Below are 15,728 nucleotides of genomic sequence, written 5' to 3' on the forward strand. Positions count from 1 at the left end.
AATCATCGCACGATCGCGCTCAGTTCCCGGTGGCTATATGTCATGGGTAGTGGAAATTGTAGGTTGTGTGATCACATCGCGATTGCGCTTTCTAGTGGGAAAAGGCCCTTACTTCCCCAACCGGCTACTTTTTCATGCCACCCGGCTAAAAAAAAATTCTGGGGACAACACTGTCTAGTAAAAAAAAAAATTGCTGGTTGCATATAATATACTGTAAATAATGTTTCAGAGCGAAGTTGAAATGCAGGGTTATATTCCGCTTTAAGGCATTCACTACCACAATTGTGGGAGCGGTGGTGTACAAATAGTGCTGTAGGATAAACAAAAAGGAAACGTCTCCACTCAAATTTACATAAAAATCGGCTATATTAAACATTTAGTTGGATCCAAACAAACTATATAAAATCACTTAAAGGAATACTATCGATGTATGCATTTATTTTTAAATGCTGTATGTTGTAGCACACATGAGGGCAAGTACTAGGAGCAATTTGATTCCTCACACAGCTGTTCCTCTCAGCTTTAAAATCCTCCGTCAGTTTTGGCGTCAGTGTTGGATACAAAATGTATCTAATACTGAGCTCCCAGAGGGCTAGACCATGTTTCTGCAAAGGGGAGTTGCTATCAACTCCTCAGTTTATAGTTTAATTATCACCTTGCTGAAAGAATCTTGTTGATATGGTGGTAAGGGGTTAAAGATTCTAGCAATGTGTGTTTATTATCTTTGCTTCTCTTTACTGATAAAGATACTAATAATGCTAATTGTAGACAGTGGTCTGACCCTCTCAGCAGCTTGTAAAGTGGATGCAGCCTGGAGTGAATCACCTCAAGCAGGCAGCCGGTCTGAGTGTAAACACAGACTCGTGGTATAGCTTGTTATACTCCAGCAATATTCCAGCTCATTTAGTTACCTGTTACCACCTCAGATCAGCCTGTTTCTCCTCATGTCTGCTGCATGCTGTGAGTGACACAGTGAAATATATTTGTGAGCTGTGTGACAGAGTAACCAAGCAGCTCAGGGTGACCCAAACTACTATGAGCTGTGTGAGAAATGAATTTTTAAGCAGGGATAGCGAGAGAGAGACCTGGGTGAATAAATATAAAGTGCCCCTAGCACTAGTGGTAATGTGTACACTAATATAGAGTATTAAAATAAAAAGTCGTTTCAATCGATAGTATTCCTTTAAGAACATGGCCCTAGAATGTAGAACTCTCCCATTCACATCTACAACCATACAAAACCACGCACTACCACTTTCATATGCCGGTACCGGCTTAATTATATTTCAGTAGTTTGCTGCGGGTTGCAGTTGATTGTAGTTGGAGTCAAAATTTTAAACCACCATGTTGCTGCGATTGCATATATAAAGGGAACTGTCTCACCAATTGCTGGTCAGTCATGAAAACCATAATAGTACACAGTTCCTCCATAAGCTTGTCATCCACAATCAGTTTTGGATTCTTGCTTACAAAGCGCGCAGCAGCTCCTCGCCTCTTCCTACACCACTCTCGCAGTGAGTTCCAGCGGGTTCTTTAGTTGCCACGTTAGTTTTTTAGGCCTTGCAGGGTAAACCATCCATGCTGTGGGTGGATAGCTGCAGCATGCAAACAGCGATCATCCTGCGTGGAGCGCTCCAGAATCCCGGTACTTAGCCCTGTCCACTGTATCCGGCATCAGGCGATACCCGCCGGTGGCAGATACTGGAGGCTGTATTCTTATTCACATTGACTGGCCAGGATGGCCAACAGGGTAGTGGCAGATACCATCTTAAAATGTACCTGGGGCGAAGTAAAGTAAAATGAAATACTTATCTAAGAAGAGGGAAGCCTCTGCATCCAGCAGGGGGTTCCCACATCCTCCTGGCCCCCACCATTGCCGTGTTGTGGACCCTCAGAACATATCCAACAAGATATGTTCTTGTGGTTGCACTCTATCTATCTATCTCTATCTATCTACTATCTATCTATCTACTATCTATCTATCTATCTATCTAATGTTATATTTTAGTCCTCCTTTGATATATTGAATATAGCTCTACAATTCCTAAGCTTTGGCAATGATAAAACAGAGAGGTAATTTGGGCTAGATGAGCTCTGGATAATTTGGGCACCGCCATACATGCCAATGCTTGTTTTTTTTTTGTACTTTGATTTTGTAGACTGTGTGGTCTGTTTTAACCTGAAGAAGTAAAAGTAATTTTTTTATCACTAGCTGTTATATGCAGTTGCATTTTTCACTCTTTTTGACATTGTCCTAAAAACCTCACTTTCCCAATCCAGTAGATGGTGGGAGGACGTTGAACTGCTTATTGTTTAGGTATTATACCTTCTTAATCAGACTTAATTTTATTTGGCCAAATAAGTTTACACTTAGAAGGAATTTGACTTGACAGTTGCTTAACCCTGTAGCAGCCAATTAATTTAGAGACTTGCAAGTGCCCAGGCCAAATTAATTTAGCACATTTTTTTTAATCTCTTTTTTTGTTACACTTCCTTGCTTTTAATTAGTACTGCTGTAATGTGTGTTTATGGCCTCTTGTCACCAGGGGCCCGTATGAGACAATAACAGAGGACTTCTACTTTCAGTTTTTACATTTTCTGTTAGTAGAAAGAGATCAAAGCATTCCAAGAAACTACAGCACAAGATTTGCCGACTGAGGTCAAAAGCAATGCACTTATCTCAAAATAGATAACTAATGAAGCTGTTAATGGGTTAATGCCTGTTACATGCCATGCAATTTCCTGTTAGATAGACGAGTCAAATCAATTATTTTGACAGGTCTGTTCTGATTTCTGATCGTTTTTCTGATTGATTTTCCGATCACTTCTATACAAAGTCATTCAGAAAAAGGATCGTAAATCCGCTATTGGAAATAATCTATGCAACCCATCTATCTGACAGGAAATTGCATGGTGTGTACCAGGCATTAGGGACACAGACAATACGATACAATGGCAGACAGTATAGATATTATTAGTCAAGAGCAGTATATGAGTTAAAGTGGTAGCAAACAAGTTGAGAAGCGTTCATTTTCAGTTCTGCGCTGTAATGCTTTCAAGTCCTAGCAGTTTTAGCATGGTTCTGCATTAAAGTGTATCCGAGGCGGCGCAGGGGAGGGAAATGGCACACAGAACAAAGAAGTATTTTGATGAAAAATGATACTGTTAAAGAGAACCCTAGGTGGATCTTCGGGGGGTAGATGGGACACAGAGTCATGTTCTCTGCCTAATGACATGGCTCTTTGTCCCCCAACCGCCACTCTCTGCGTCCTGGCTCTGTCTGTTTTTTTTCTTTATCCCTCCATGTGCCACAGCCCCCCTCCATATGCCACTGTTGATCCCTCTCTTTCCCCCCTCCATATACCACTGTAGATCCCTCGCTTTCCCCCTGCATTTGACTCTATCCACTTCCATGTTCTTCTCTTCATCCCTCTCTTCACCCTCCATGTGATTCTGTCCCTTTCCACATCCAGAGCAGAAGACACAGCAACCTGGATAGAGGACATGCAGACAGGCAGCAGTCTAAGAGAGGAGCCCAGTGGTAAAACACAGGACAGCTAGATATGCACATACTCTCCCATGTACTCATTGCTGCATAGTAATGTGTATTTGGGGATGGAGAACAACTTGCAGCTTGGTGCGACTGCAAAAGGAAGGGTAAAATGGCGCTGTCCTTCATACTTCGCAGTTATATGTTAAGCTAAGTGCACACATGAGATAAGTCTTTGGAAAATGAAATGATCACGGACCAATTTTACCACCTTCCATGTAGTATAAGAGCATACCTATGCAGTCTATTCTATTAAGCTGAGTACACCCATCAGATAAATATTTTCCAAACTGAGGACCTATCTGTCACATACGGTAGGTTTGTCAGGGAGGTTTGAAAGACTGATCTTTCCAAAGGGCCCATACGCTGGTCGATTTCAGCCTTCGATCGATTGTCTGATCGATTTGCGGCTGATTTCGATCGATTTGATCTATCTGACAGGATGGAAAGTCTAGGTCGGTCTGCTGCTGGCAGCAGATCGATGGCCCATAGAGTTGCATTGGATCTAATGGTCCAATAATGCATTTAGATCGCTTTTCAATAGATTTCCAATAGATTTCATTCTGCAAGCTATTGGAAATCTGTTCCTAGTGTGTGGCACACATCAGATAGATTCCTGTCAGATTAGACTTGACAGGCATCTGACAGAAATCTATCTGATGGTTGAATCTGCTTTAAATCTATAAGTGTATGGCCACCTTAATTTGCCGTACACATGCAAAAGATCAGTTCCTGCAAAATGCTTTCATTGCCTATGCTATCTGGAGATCTCATACACACCTTGTTTAATGGACATTCTTCTGCAGATCAGATCCACCAGGATGGGTCTCAAGATTTTGTGGAATTCTAAACAGCCCCCCCCCCCCCTAGCATTCTGGGAGACCAGAGATCTTTTCTACTGCCTTTGGAACTCTCTGTAAACGAACACTGCACAGTGATCGTCTGCTAGTACTAAAAATATTGCCGTGGTGATAAATTTCAGAAAGTAAATGGAATATATTTTACATTGAGCAAACGCTGTCTATATAATTTATACATGAATATAGTAAAAAAAAAGCAATTGTATTGTTATTTTTATTACAGTACCTCTTTAAGTATGCATAAAATGTTGCTCAATAATACAATATGCTTAAATAATTTATTTTAAACCTTTAAAAAAAAAAAAGATACTGGCATGCTAGTTAAAGTTTGTACAGCTAAAGCTGTTACACGTCTCCATGCTGATAGTAGACAAGCTAAAATGTGTGCTGATCTCTATTTCAGTAACTATCCCCACTGCTTCTACACATGTAAATTGACTATTTATGCCACAGTTGTATTTCTGATTAGTGTGATGAGCGAGCACACTATCCCGAGAAGCATGTGTGAAAGCTGGGGGCCAGGGCAGCGAGAGGTAACTTATCTGTCTAGCTGCTGCGCTGCATGCTGCTTTCCATCTGCCTGACACTTCCACTTTCACAGCAGAAGTCCCAGCCATGAAGACAGAAGTGTGGAGAGGATGGAGAGCAGTGTGCTGCACAGTAGTGAGACTCTCAAGTTAACTCTCTCTTCTCCAACCCCATGTACTCACATGCAGGTACAGTTTTGCTTCCTGCCATACTATGTTTTGTTCATCCCTATTGCTGATAACCTCTGCAGTACAGGCTCCTTTATAAACTGTGAAAGCATAGCCTTGCATTTTAACCTGCTGAGCGGTCTGGACGAGCTCAGCTCGTCCAGTACCGCCGGAGCCTGCCGCTCAGGCCCTACTGGGCCGATTTGGCTGAAATAAAAAGCAGCACACGCAGCCAGCACTTTGCCAGCCGCGTGTGCTACCTGATCGCCGCTGCAGCGCGGCGATCCGCCGCATGCAGCGGCGAAAGAGGGTCCGCCCAGCCGCCTGAGCCCAGCGTAGCCGGAACAAAAAGTTCTGGCCAGCGCTAAGGGCTGGATCGAAGGCGGCTGACGTCAGGACGTCGGCTGACGTCCATGACGTCACTCCGCTCGTCGCGACGAGGTAAGCGAAACACGGAAGGCCGCTCATTGCGGCCTTCCGTGTTACTTCTGGCCGCCGGAGGCGATCAGAAGAACGCATCCGGAGCGCCCTCTAGTGGGCTTTCATGCAGCCAACTTTCAGTTGGCTACATGAAAGTGTTTTTTTTTTATTTAAAAAAAACCCCTCCCGCAGCCTCCCTGGCGATCTTAATAGAACGCCAGGGAGGTTAAAACAGAAGCTTATTAGTAAATGCATTTTTTAGAGGCGGGGAGGGGCAGTGCACTGACCAACTCTCACAGTTGGTCAACGGGGTCAACAACAGGTCTCCTGGGATGCAGTGTGGGAATATGTGTGAGGATATTTTGGGTAGTACTCATTGGAGCCAAAGGGCCACATCCAATCAGCAAACTCGCCAGCGTTTATTGCTGGTGAGTTCTTAAATTGGCCAATGGGAGCATAGCCTAATGCAATTACATTTACGACCCACTCGGGCAGCGAAGATCTCACCTGGGTGATGTAATTGGCCAGCAAGTTCTTTACACCCTATCCAAATGCGGTTTTTATGCTGCCAGGAAGTAATGCTTCCGTCAGACATGAGCGTTTGCTTAGACCTGGAAAAAGTCTTTGTGGCTGCATCTGGGGGTCTCCTTTAAAGAGACTCTGTAACAAAATGTTGAGCCTTATTTCTTCTATCCTGTATGTTCCTATAGCTGTTCTAATGTGCTCTGTCTTACTGCAGCCTTTCCTATTTGCACAGTGGCTGTGTTATCTCCATTATATGATCTAATCTTCTCTCTTCTGTCGGCTGAGGCTGGAATGTGTGGAATGTGCTGCACTGCTTGTCATTAGCAGAAGCTATACACACCCTCTCCAGGCCCCCTGCACACTGTATGACTCACACACTAAGCTACTCTCAGCGTATCAAATTGCTATGCCTTTTGTTTGTAAACACTGCATAAAAATGGCAATTACAAGCCAGGATTGCAGCAGGGAGAGGCAGAAACAGCACAGAGGGGCCCAGGATAACATAATGAATAGAATGGCATGCTTTTTATTGTAAGAATTTTACAGTACAGATTCTCTTTAACCACTTGAGGACCACAGTGGTAAACCCCCTAAAGACCAGGCCAATTTTAACTAAAATGGCCACTGCAGCTTTAAGGCCAAACTGCAGGGCCGCATAACACAGCACACAAGTTATTCCCCCCCCTTTTCCTCCCCACCAACAGAGCTTTCTGTTGGTGGGGTCTGATCGCCCCCCAGGTGTGTTTTTTTTTTTTAATTATAAATATTTATGTCTGTGTTTTTTTTTTTTTTTAACAAAATGTACATTTATTTTTCTTATTACCCTGCCTTCCTCCCTCCCTGCAGCCAGCCAATCACGCTCTTTTGTCCGCCCAGGGGAACAGCCATGTCACACGGCTGTCCCCAGTACAGTGCTGCTGCTGATCGCAGAGCTGTACTATGTGTTAGATGGCAGTTTCGCCGTCTAACAGTCTCCCAAGCGGCGATTGCAACTCTGAGACTGAAGAGGGGGAGGAGCTCCGCCCCCCCCCCCCCCCACCCGAGCAGGAGATCTGTGTGCGATCTCCTGCAAAACAGAGCCCCAGGACTTGACGCCAATTGGCGTTAGGCAGTCCTGGGGCTGCCGCCAAGTCCATCGGCGTTAGCCGGTCGGCAAGTAGTTAATAAAAGGAGCAAGGCAGCAGTGCCGTGGTGCTGAAGGACAGCACCACAGAGCAAAACATCGCTCCCTAACGATTGGCCATGGCACAAGTGAAACTGGCAATGGGATTTGCTGGTAATTCTCGTGCGATAGCAAGGTAAGTAGCTCGCATTTGCAAGCTACTTATCACCTGGAATAGGATATGGTCTAAAGTGTCTCCACGTGGCTTTCACTTACAAGGAGTTTTTGAAGAGTAAGGGGTTTGAAGTGAAGTTTGGATTTTTAATGAGGGAGAGTATAGTGTTAAAAAAGAAATCTGGAAATTATAAACCAGGTATGATTCATGCAGATTCATTTTGGTCACATTATCGTTCACGAAAAACTGATTTTGAAAATTGGATTGTCTTTAAACTATTTGTTTTCCTTTTCACGGTGTATGAATTATCACATGCATTAACCTGTCACTCTTGGTTTTTTTTTAACAGATTGATACAAGATTTATCTCTATATTTTTACTACAAAACTCTAAAGATGGCTGTGAAGCAGAACAGCCAGGAACGGATACTACAGCTTGAGGAAGAAATCAACAACTTGACTGAAGAGCTATCCCAGTGTCAGGTATGGCAAGGGCAAAATTAACCTCTTTATTAGCTGTTTCTTTTCACCTATGGACGTGAGCAATTTTCACATATTAACGCTCCCCCCCCCCCCCCCCATTAATTCGCCAAAAACGTTATCCTTACTTATGATGATATCCCTATAAATGATATATATCTTTCTGAATGGGTCAGCCGCGCATTTTGCCCAAAAATGTGTGCAGCATTCATTTGCGCACTGCACTGGAATGCAACGCATGCAGTGTGAACATCAGACAGTGCAGTCTATGCACTTCTGATGTTTGTGTGTGTCTGATTCCTACACACATTGCCGAAATATGGACGGCAATGCGTGTAATGTGAACGAGGCCTACCTGCAAGAGGCTAAATTCAGGTCAGGTGGGTGCATTGCCATGGAGAAGGACCAGTACATTTAAAAAGGAACTGTAGAAGATGTGGAAAGTGTAGTCACTTGGGGCTGTGACTCTAGCAGAGCACAGGGACACCATAGAATTCTCTCCACAGAAAAGTGCAGTGCTAGGAAGCCTAGAATTAACAACCCCTAGATCTATGGTTTGTGGACAAGTTTAGGTAAAGGAAGACGCTTGCTACGCATAGGGTGTGTTGCTATCTATCTATCTATCTATCTATCTATATATATAAATATATACATATACAGTGGTGTGAAAAACTATTTGCCCCCTTCCTGATTTCTTATTCTTTTGCATGTTTGTCACACTTAAATGTTTCTGCTCATCAAAAACCGTTAACTGTTAGTCAAAGATAACATAATTGAACACAAAATGCTGTTTTAAATGATGGTTTTTATTATTTAGTGAGGAAAAAAAACTCAAAACCTACATGGCCCTGTGTGAAAAAGTGATTGCCCCCCTTGTTAAAAAATAACTTAACTATGGTTTATCACACCTGAGTTCAATTTCTGTAGTCACCCCCAGGCCTGATTACTGCCACACCTGTTTCAATCAAGAAATCACTTAAATAGGAGCTATCTGACACAGAGAAGTAGACCAAAAGCACCTCAAAAGCTAGATATCATGCCAAGATCCAAAGAAATTCAGGAACAAATGAGAACAAAAGTACTGTAATTGAGATCTATCAGTCTTGTAAAGGTTATAAAGCCATTTCTAAAGCTTTGGGACTCCAGCGAACCACAGTGAGAGCCATTATCCACAAATGGCAAAAACATGGAACAGTGATGAACCTTCCCAGGAGTGGCTGGCCGACCAAAACTACCCCAAGAGCGCAGAGAAAACTCATCCGAGAGGCCACAAAAGACCCCAGGACAACATCTAAAGAACTGCAGGCCTCACTTGCCTCAATTAGGGTCAGTGTTCACGACTCCACCATAAGAAAGAGACTGGGCAAAAACGGCCTGCATGGCAGATATCCAAGGCGCAAACCACTTTTAAGCAAAAAGAACATTAAGGCTCGTCTCAATTTTGCTAAAAAAACATCTCAATGATTGCCAAGACTTGTGGGAAAATACCTTGTGGACCGCCGAGACAAAAGTTGATCTTTTTGCGTGTCCTGTTAAATCTGTCGTAGAAGTAACACAGCATTTCAGCAAAAGAACATCATACCAACAGTAAAATATGGTGGTGGTAGTGTGATGGTCTAGGGTTGTTTTGCTGCTTCAGGACCTGGAAGGCTTGCTGTGATAGATGGAACCATGAATTTTACTGTCTACCAAAAAATCCTGAAGGAGAATGTCCGGCCATCTGTTCGTCAACTCAAGCTGAAGCGATCTTGGTTGCTGCAGCAGGACAATGACCCAAAACACACCAGCAAATCCACCTCTGAATGGCTGAAGAAAAACAAAATGAAGACTTTGGAGTGGCCTAGTCAAAGCCCTGACCTGAATCCTATTGAGATGTTGTGGCATGACCTTAAAAAGGCAGTTCATGCTAGAAAACCCTCAAATAAAGCTGAATTACAACAATTCTGCAAAGATGAGTGGGCCAAAATTCCTCCAGAGCGCTGTAAAAGACTTATTGCAAGTTATCGCAAATGCTTGATTGCAGTTATTGCTGCTAAGGGTGGCCCAACCAGTTATTAGGTTCAGGGGGCAATTTCTTTTTCACACAGGGCCATGTAGGTTTTGAGGTTTTTTTTTCTCACTAAATAATAAAAACCATCATTTAAAACTGCATTTTGTGTTCAATTATGTTATCTTTAACTAATGGTTAACGGTTTTTGATGAACAGAAACATGTAAGTGTGACAAACATGCAAAAGTATAAGAAATCAGGAAGGGGGCAAATAGTTTTTCACACCACTGTGTATGTGTGTGTGTGTATATATATATATATATATATATATATATATATATATATATATATATATATATATATATATATATATATATATATATATATATATATATATATATATATATATATATATATATATATATATATACAGGATCTTCTCAAAAAATTAGCATACTGTGATAAAGTTCATTATTTTCTGTAATGTACTGATAAACATTAGACTTTCATATAGATTTTAGAGCACTTCATGCTTCCATCTGCTGAAAAGCTTTATGGAGATGAAGATTACATTTTTCAGCACGACCTGGCACCTACTCACAGTGCCAAAAGCACTGGTAAATGGTTTACTGACCATGGTATTACTGTGCTCAATTGGCCTGCCAACTCTCCTGACCTGAACCCCATAGAGAATCTGTGGGATATTGTGAAGAGAAAGTTGAGAGACGCAAGACCCAACACTCTGGATGAGCTTAAGGCCGCTATCGAAGCATCCTGGGCCTCCATAACACCTGAGCAGTGCCACAGGCTGATTGCCTCCATGCCACGCCGCATTGAAGCAGTCATTTCTGCAAAAGGATTCCCGAGCAAGTTTTGAGTGCATAACTGAACATAATTATTTGAAGGTTGACTTTTTTTGTTTCACAAACACTTGTCTTTTATTGGGTGGATGAAATATGCTAATTTTTTGAGATAGGAATTTGGGGTTTTCATGAGCTGTATGCCAAAATCATCAATATTAAAACAATAAAAGACTTGAACTACTTCAGTTGTGTGTATTTGAATCTAAAATATATGAAAGTCTAATGTTTATCAGTACATTACAGAAAATAATGAACTTTATCACAGTATGCTAATTTTTTGAGAAGATCCTATATATATATATATATATATATATATATATATATATATATATATATATATATATATATATATATATATATATATATATATATATATATATATATATATATATATATATATATATATATATATATATATACAGTGGTGTGAGAAACTATTTGCCCCCTTCCTGATTTCTTATTCTTTTGCATGTTTGTCACACTTAAATGTTATTGTTATTACAGATAGACACCGACTTACGAGTGGCCTGAAAATGTGAAATTTGGTTGTGTGGGAACAAGTGGAAAAAAGACCTTTGTAGTATTTTAGAAAATCATTTAAAAAAAATTCAAAGAAAAGAAAAGGTTTCCTGACTTGTGAAATGACATTTTTATGCGGTGCACTGTGGAGGGACACTGCAGGCACAGAGAGGCATAGAAGAGGCACCGGAGACAGAGATGGCACAGATTGGGGTTGACAATAAACCTAAAGTTCGTTAACTAGGGAATGTATTGCACAGTATGTATTTTTTTCATTTCTGGGATTTTTTTTGCGGTTCACCTGCCTTTTGTAACTTTGAAGTAAAAAAAAAAAATCCACACAAAATAACCAAAGTTTCCAATCAGTTGCAGTATTTGGCTGTTTTCTAGGATGCATCAAGACAGAATATGTTTATTGATTTTGTGCCTGTTTTCGATAATTTTCTGGGCTGCACGTAATGCAGAAAATCCCACGTGCTGCACGTGGTACATTGTATGTTTCCTCTCTCTCCCTCATTCAGGTAAACTGAATGGTGCCACTGAGCAACCCATTGCTGATTATGAATAGGCCCTTCAAACAATCTCTTATGTCAGTGAAGCATGACAGCTTAAGCCTTAGTGGTCCACAAGTCTTGAGAATGGTTCCTCTTCTGTCAATGTCCTATTTTTTTATTTAATGTATCCCTGGTTTCCTAGCATGAGTAAACAGGTAGCTGCTAAAACTCATTGCAGAAAACACTTTTTGTTCCCCCATAATCAGAATGTGCAAGAAGACGTCTGTGATCTCAATCTTCCAAACTTTCTTTAAACTGTCAGAGCCTGAATAACAATCCTGTCTCAGTGGTACGGCTGCGTGTCTAAGCGTCCCTCTTTTGTCAGTTTCCATTCCACAGAAACTCATTCTGTAGCTGCATCCATTATTAATGGGGACAACACAAAGAGAAATTCTTTAAATGGAAATGATGAAAGGGAAATGTTCTATCATTTATTATAATTCAATATGATGATGCGGCTGGAGGATGAACTGCCGGAGACACTGGTAGCAAGTGACATATTCACATTGCTCTAGTTTGTCTAATAGAGTGAATTTTATCTGCAAAGTGTCTTGTGTTTATTTCTACACCCCGATAAAGCATATTGTCTTGCAAATAATATCATTCAAGGAGAAAACTAGCAGAACTGTTGGGTGAATTGTAAGCCTCTTTAAGAAATATGTAAAGAAAGCTTTTTTTTTTTTTTTTTTTTTTTTTTATATGGCATCCCAGCACTCCTTTTTTCCATTTCTTCTCTTACGTAGTAAGTTATCTTCATATAGCAGGTAGTGTTCACCCTCTGGTGTATTCTCTCTGGCAGTATAAGGAGAAAACAGAACAAGCTGGTTGAAAATATTGTTTAGCGGCAGTGGCCAAGCATATTATACAGACTGATTTCCTGTCTTCATCCCATAGACATTCTGCTCTCTGTGCAGTTAGGGGCTTTGAATTGACAGATTTTCCTAAGGGCTGCTGGTACTCTGTGAGCCTGTTTTCTAAAGTTACTTACAGTCTTAAATATCTGGTATATTACAGGGCAGTGAGTAGTTTTATATTTTTAAATTTGTTACATGCTCACTTTGAATGAGAACTCTACCCAATGGTTTTGGATGATATAGGTGTAGATGAATAGGGGTGTCTAAAACAAACCCTTTTGTAGCACTTCATGCCTGTTCACATTTTGAAATGGCAGTTTTTCAGATTGCTTTGTGTGTAAAGTATGCTCCTGGTATATTTCTTGCTGCCACTGACCCAGATGGTGCGTTAGTCAAGATCTCTGACACTTTATTACTTCATCTGCACGGTACCTGAAAGTATGATAGGCACACAGGTGACTTACTCCTAGGCTACCACTGCACTCTTGCAATTTGGTAAATATTCTAGATCAGTGGTGTCAAACTTAATCACATAAGGATCCAAAATTTAAAACACTGAGGACACAAGTGCTCAAGAAAAGAAAGTTGTATACATACCTGGGGCTTCCTCTAGCCCCACAAGCTTGGGACACTCCCATGCCGCTGTCTGCAGCTTCAGTACCAGGTCCTGTCACTTCTGTCAATCGCGTCCAGTGTGACGTAAGAGAATTGTGCTTTTTGCGTATCTCTCAAGCAGCCACTGGAGAGATACGTAGAGGTCGTACTTCTCCTGCGTAGACTGGCTGAAGTGACAAAATGTCCAGAATTATCCTGAAGGATGTCAGTTTATTTTTTCTGTTCGATAAAAATGTATTAAGTGTGAACTAGCCCATTGATTAACATGAGTTCTTCAGTGCAGAAAATGTGCATGAAAACAGTCAAGTGTGTCCCCTGCCTTAAGAAACAAATGTGGTCCACACATGCACGGGGATATTTGAAGAAGTATTTTTAAAGAGAGCCCGAGGTGGGCTCATAAATAAAAAAAAAAAAAAAAAATCATCCGGGGGGGCTGAGCGGATCAGGTAGCCGCAAAAACCGCTGCTCTCCGTCACTCCTGTGGCCCACTTTCACTTTCTTGACCTCTTGGTCATGACACTGAAATGAGAGACTGTCTCTCATTCACAGCGTGCAGGGAGGTGGGGGAGCAGCAGGTGGCGTGGCCAGGGAGAGAGAGCTGCCCAATGGCAGCTCTGGAAATCCTGTAGGAACGGCCCTGGCAGCCATTTTGAACAGGGAATTACTTTCTCCTATGCTTACCTCAGAGATAGCGACAAATATTGTCGCAAATCTCAGGTGGCTATAGCGCGGCAGTGGTGGGGCAGAGAGCTGTGTTAGGGGGACACAGTGTCCCATCTGCCCCCCCCCCCCCCCCACCCAAGAACCACCTCGGGTTCTCTTTAAAAACAGTGTTAACTAGATTTTCGATTTGGGGGTCACATTTCCAGGAGCTCTTGAATGTATGCTGGAATTTTAATTTATTTTTCTAAAAGTTATATTTTTGCGAGCAACATTTTAGGTTTTAAGTTGGAGTTTTTCAAACTCGGCGCACTGGGTTTCAGATGTTCACCTCTTAGCAAGTGTACTATAGGCATCCACAGACATGTTTTTATTGTGGTCTCTCATTTCCTGTCTTCAGTTTCATTAAGATTTACATCTGCCATGGATATCTGTGTGGTCACATGTACAGAAGGGATAGTGGAGGTACTTCCCCGTTGGAAGTACGGACAGTGAACAAAATGTGATTGGGCTTATGACGTTCACAAAAAGTTTGGATGGTCTTGAATAATTGTGCTAAGTTTGATGAAAATCTTCAAGCCCTGTAAGTAAGTGTGTGTGTGTGTGTGTGTGTGTGTGTACGTACATACATACATACCAGAGTGGGCAATTTGTATACCCTGTTAACTGTGTTCTGTTTTATTTATATTTATTTCTTATGATATATACGTTATGTTCATCACAGCAGGCACACTAATCCTTTGCTGTTCTACTATGCTGCTGATAAACCTTTCAGTGAGCAGACCTGTGCTCTGATCAGCAGGCGTGAAACAACTATGTTCGACAATCCTTAGGTAGGCTGCAGATTGATTCCTCGCAGGCCTGGACAGCTGGAAATCTTGCTTCTTGTGCCAGTTCCAGACAGGATGTGGAGCTTTCCTTGAAAAGATGTTGTTTGGCTCTCAAAAGCATTCAGGGAGTAATTTTAGCGTCTCTATTAATTGTGCCAAGATGTTTGAAAAGCTGTTTAATAATTAAGCGAAATAAATACTTGAATGCCAGAGATACAAAGGATGCCCATTCACAGCCAGCTCAGTGTATTGACTTGCAAAAAAGCATTTTACTTACTTTTGATTGAGATAGCTGGATTTATTTAATTCATAGTGGGAGCATACCTTAGTAAATAGTAAACAATTGATTGCAGAATGCAATCACTTGTCATGTAGCAGTGGTCTGCAAAGACTTCTTACAGTAAAAACAATACATTTTTTTAACAACTTAATTAATCAATGTTTTGTCTCCCCTTAATTTGCACTGTTATGTTTTGACAAATGAATAATATAGACTGGTAATAGTTATCATGATCCATATATGAAAACTGTTATTTTAAGATTGTACTTTGGAGAGTTGCCTTAAATGTCCACTTGAAGCTGTATGCTTTAATACACTTGTGAAGAGAGTCTGAAGCGAATAAAATTACATCCTTTTACTATCTAGTCCTCTTCAGCAGTATGAGCAAAGATGAATCACCTCATCCGCGCGGCAGAATGATGTACTTAACCCCCCAAAATCCCAGTGCAAAATTCCACAGCTTTCCAGGTTGTGGATTTTGCTGCCTGAGTGAGGCAGAGCTGAGCGCAGCAGCTCTGCTTCCAGTACAGTCAATTTCTGTGGATCTCTGCCTCTCCCCGCCCCTCTCAGTTAAAGAAGACTGAGAGGGGCGGATAGAGGCGGAGATCCGCAAAGATTGACTGGAGCAAAGGCAGAGCTACTGCACAAAGCTCTGCCTCCTCCAGGAAGTACCATAGGATTTTGCCCTGGGGATTTCGGGGGGGCGGTGTTAAATACATTGTTCTGCCGCGCGGGTGCAGTGATTCATCTCTGCTCAT

At 41.6% G+C, this 15,728-nt stretch overlaps 1 protein-coding gene across 2 annotated transcripts in view; it reads left to right on the forward strand.

The window, feature by feature from the left end:
- CNTLN (centlein) overlaps nucleotides 1-15,728 on the forward strand; it is a 540,427-nt gene that overhangs the window by 15,893 nt on the left and 508,806 nt on the right. For both annotated transcript variants that reach the window (XR_011020538.1, XM_068234381.1), the window contains exon 2: nucleotides 7,677-7,809. Coding sequence is in view for 1 of the 2 variants with exons in the window: in XM_068234381.1 (XP_068090482.1) it covers nucleotides 7,677-7,809 (133 nt within the window). In the remaining variant the exon portion in view is untranslated. The remainder of the gene's footprint in view (nucleotides 1-7,676; nucleotides 7,810-15,728) is intronic.

Source organism: Hyperolius riggenbachi, chromosome 1 (genome assembly GCF_040937935.1).
Source record: "Hyperolius riggenbachi isolate aHypRig1 chromosome 1, aHypRig1.pri, whole genome shotgun sequence".
NCBI classification, from domain to species: domain Eukaryota; kingdom Metazoa; phylum Chordata; class Amphibia; order Anura; family Hyperoliidae; genus Hyperolius; species Hyperolius riggenbachi.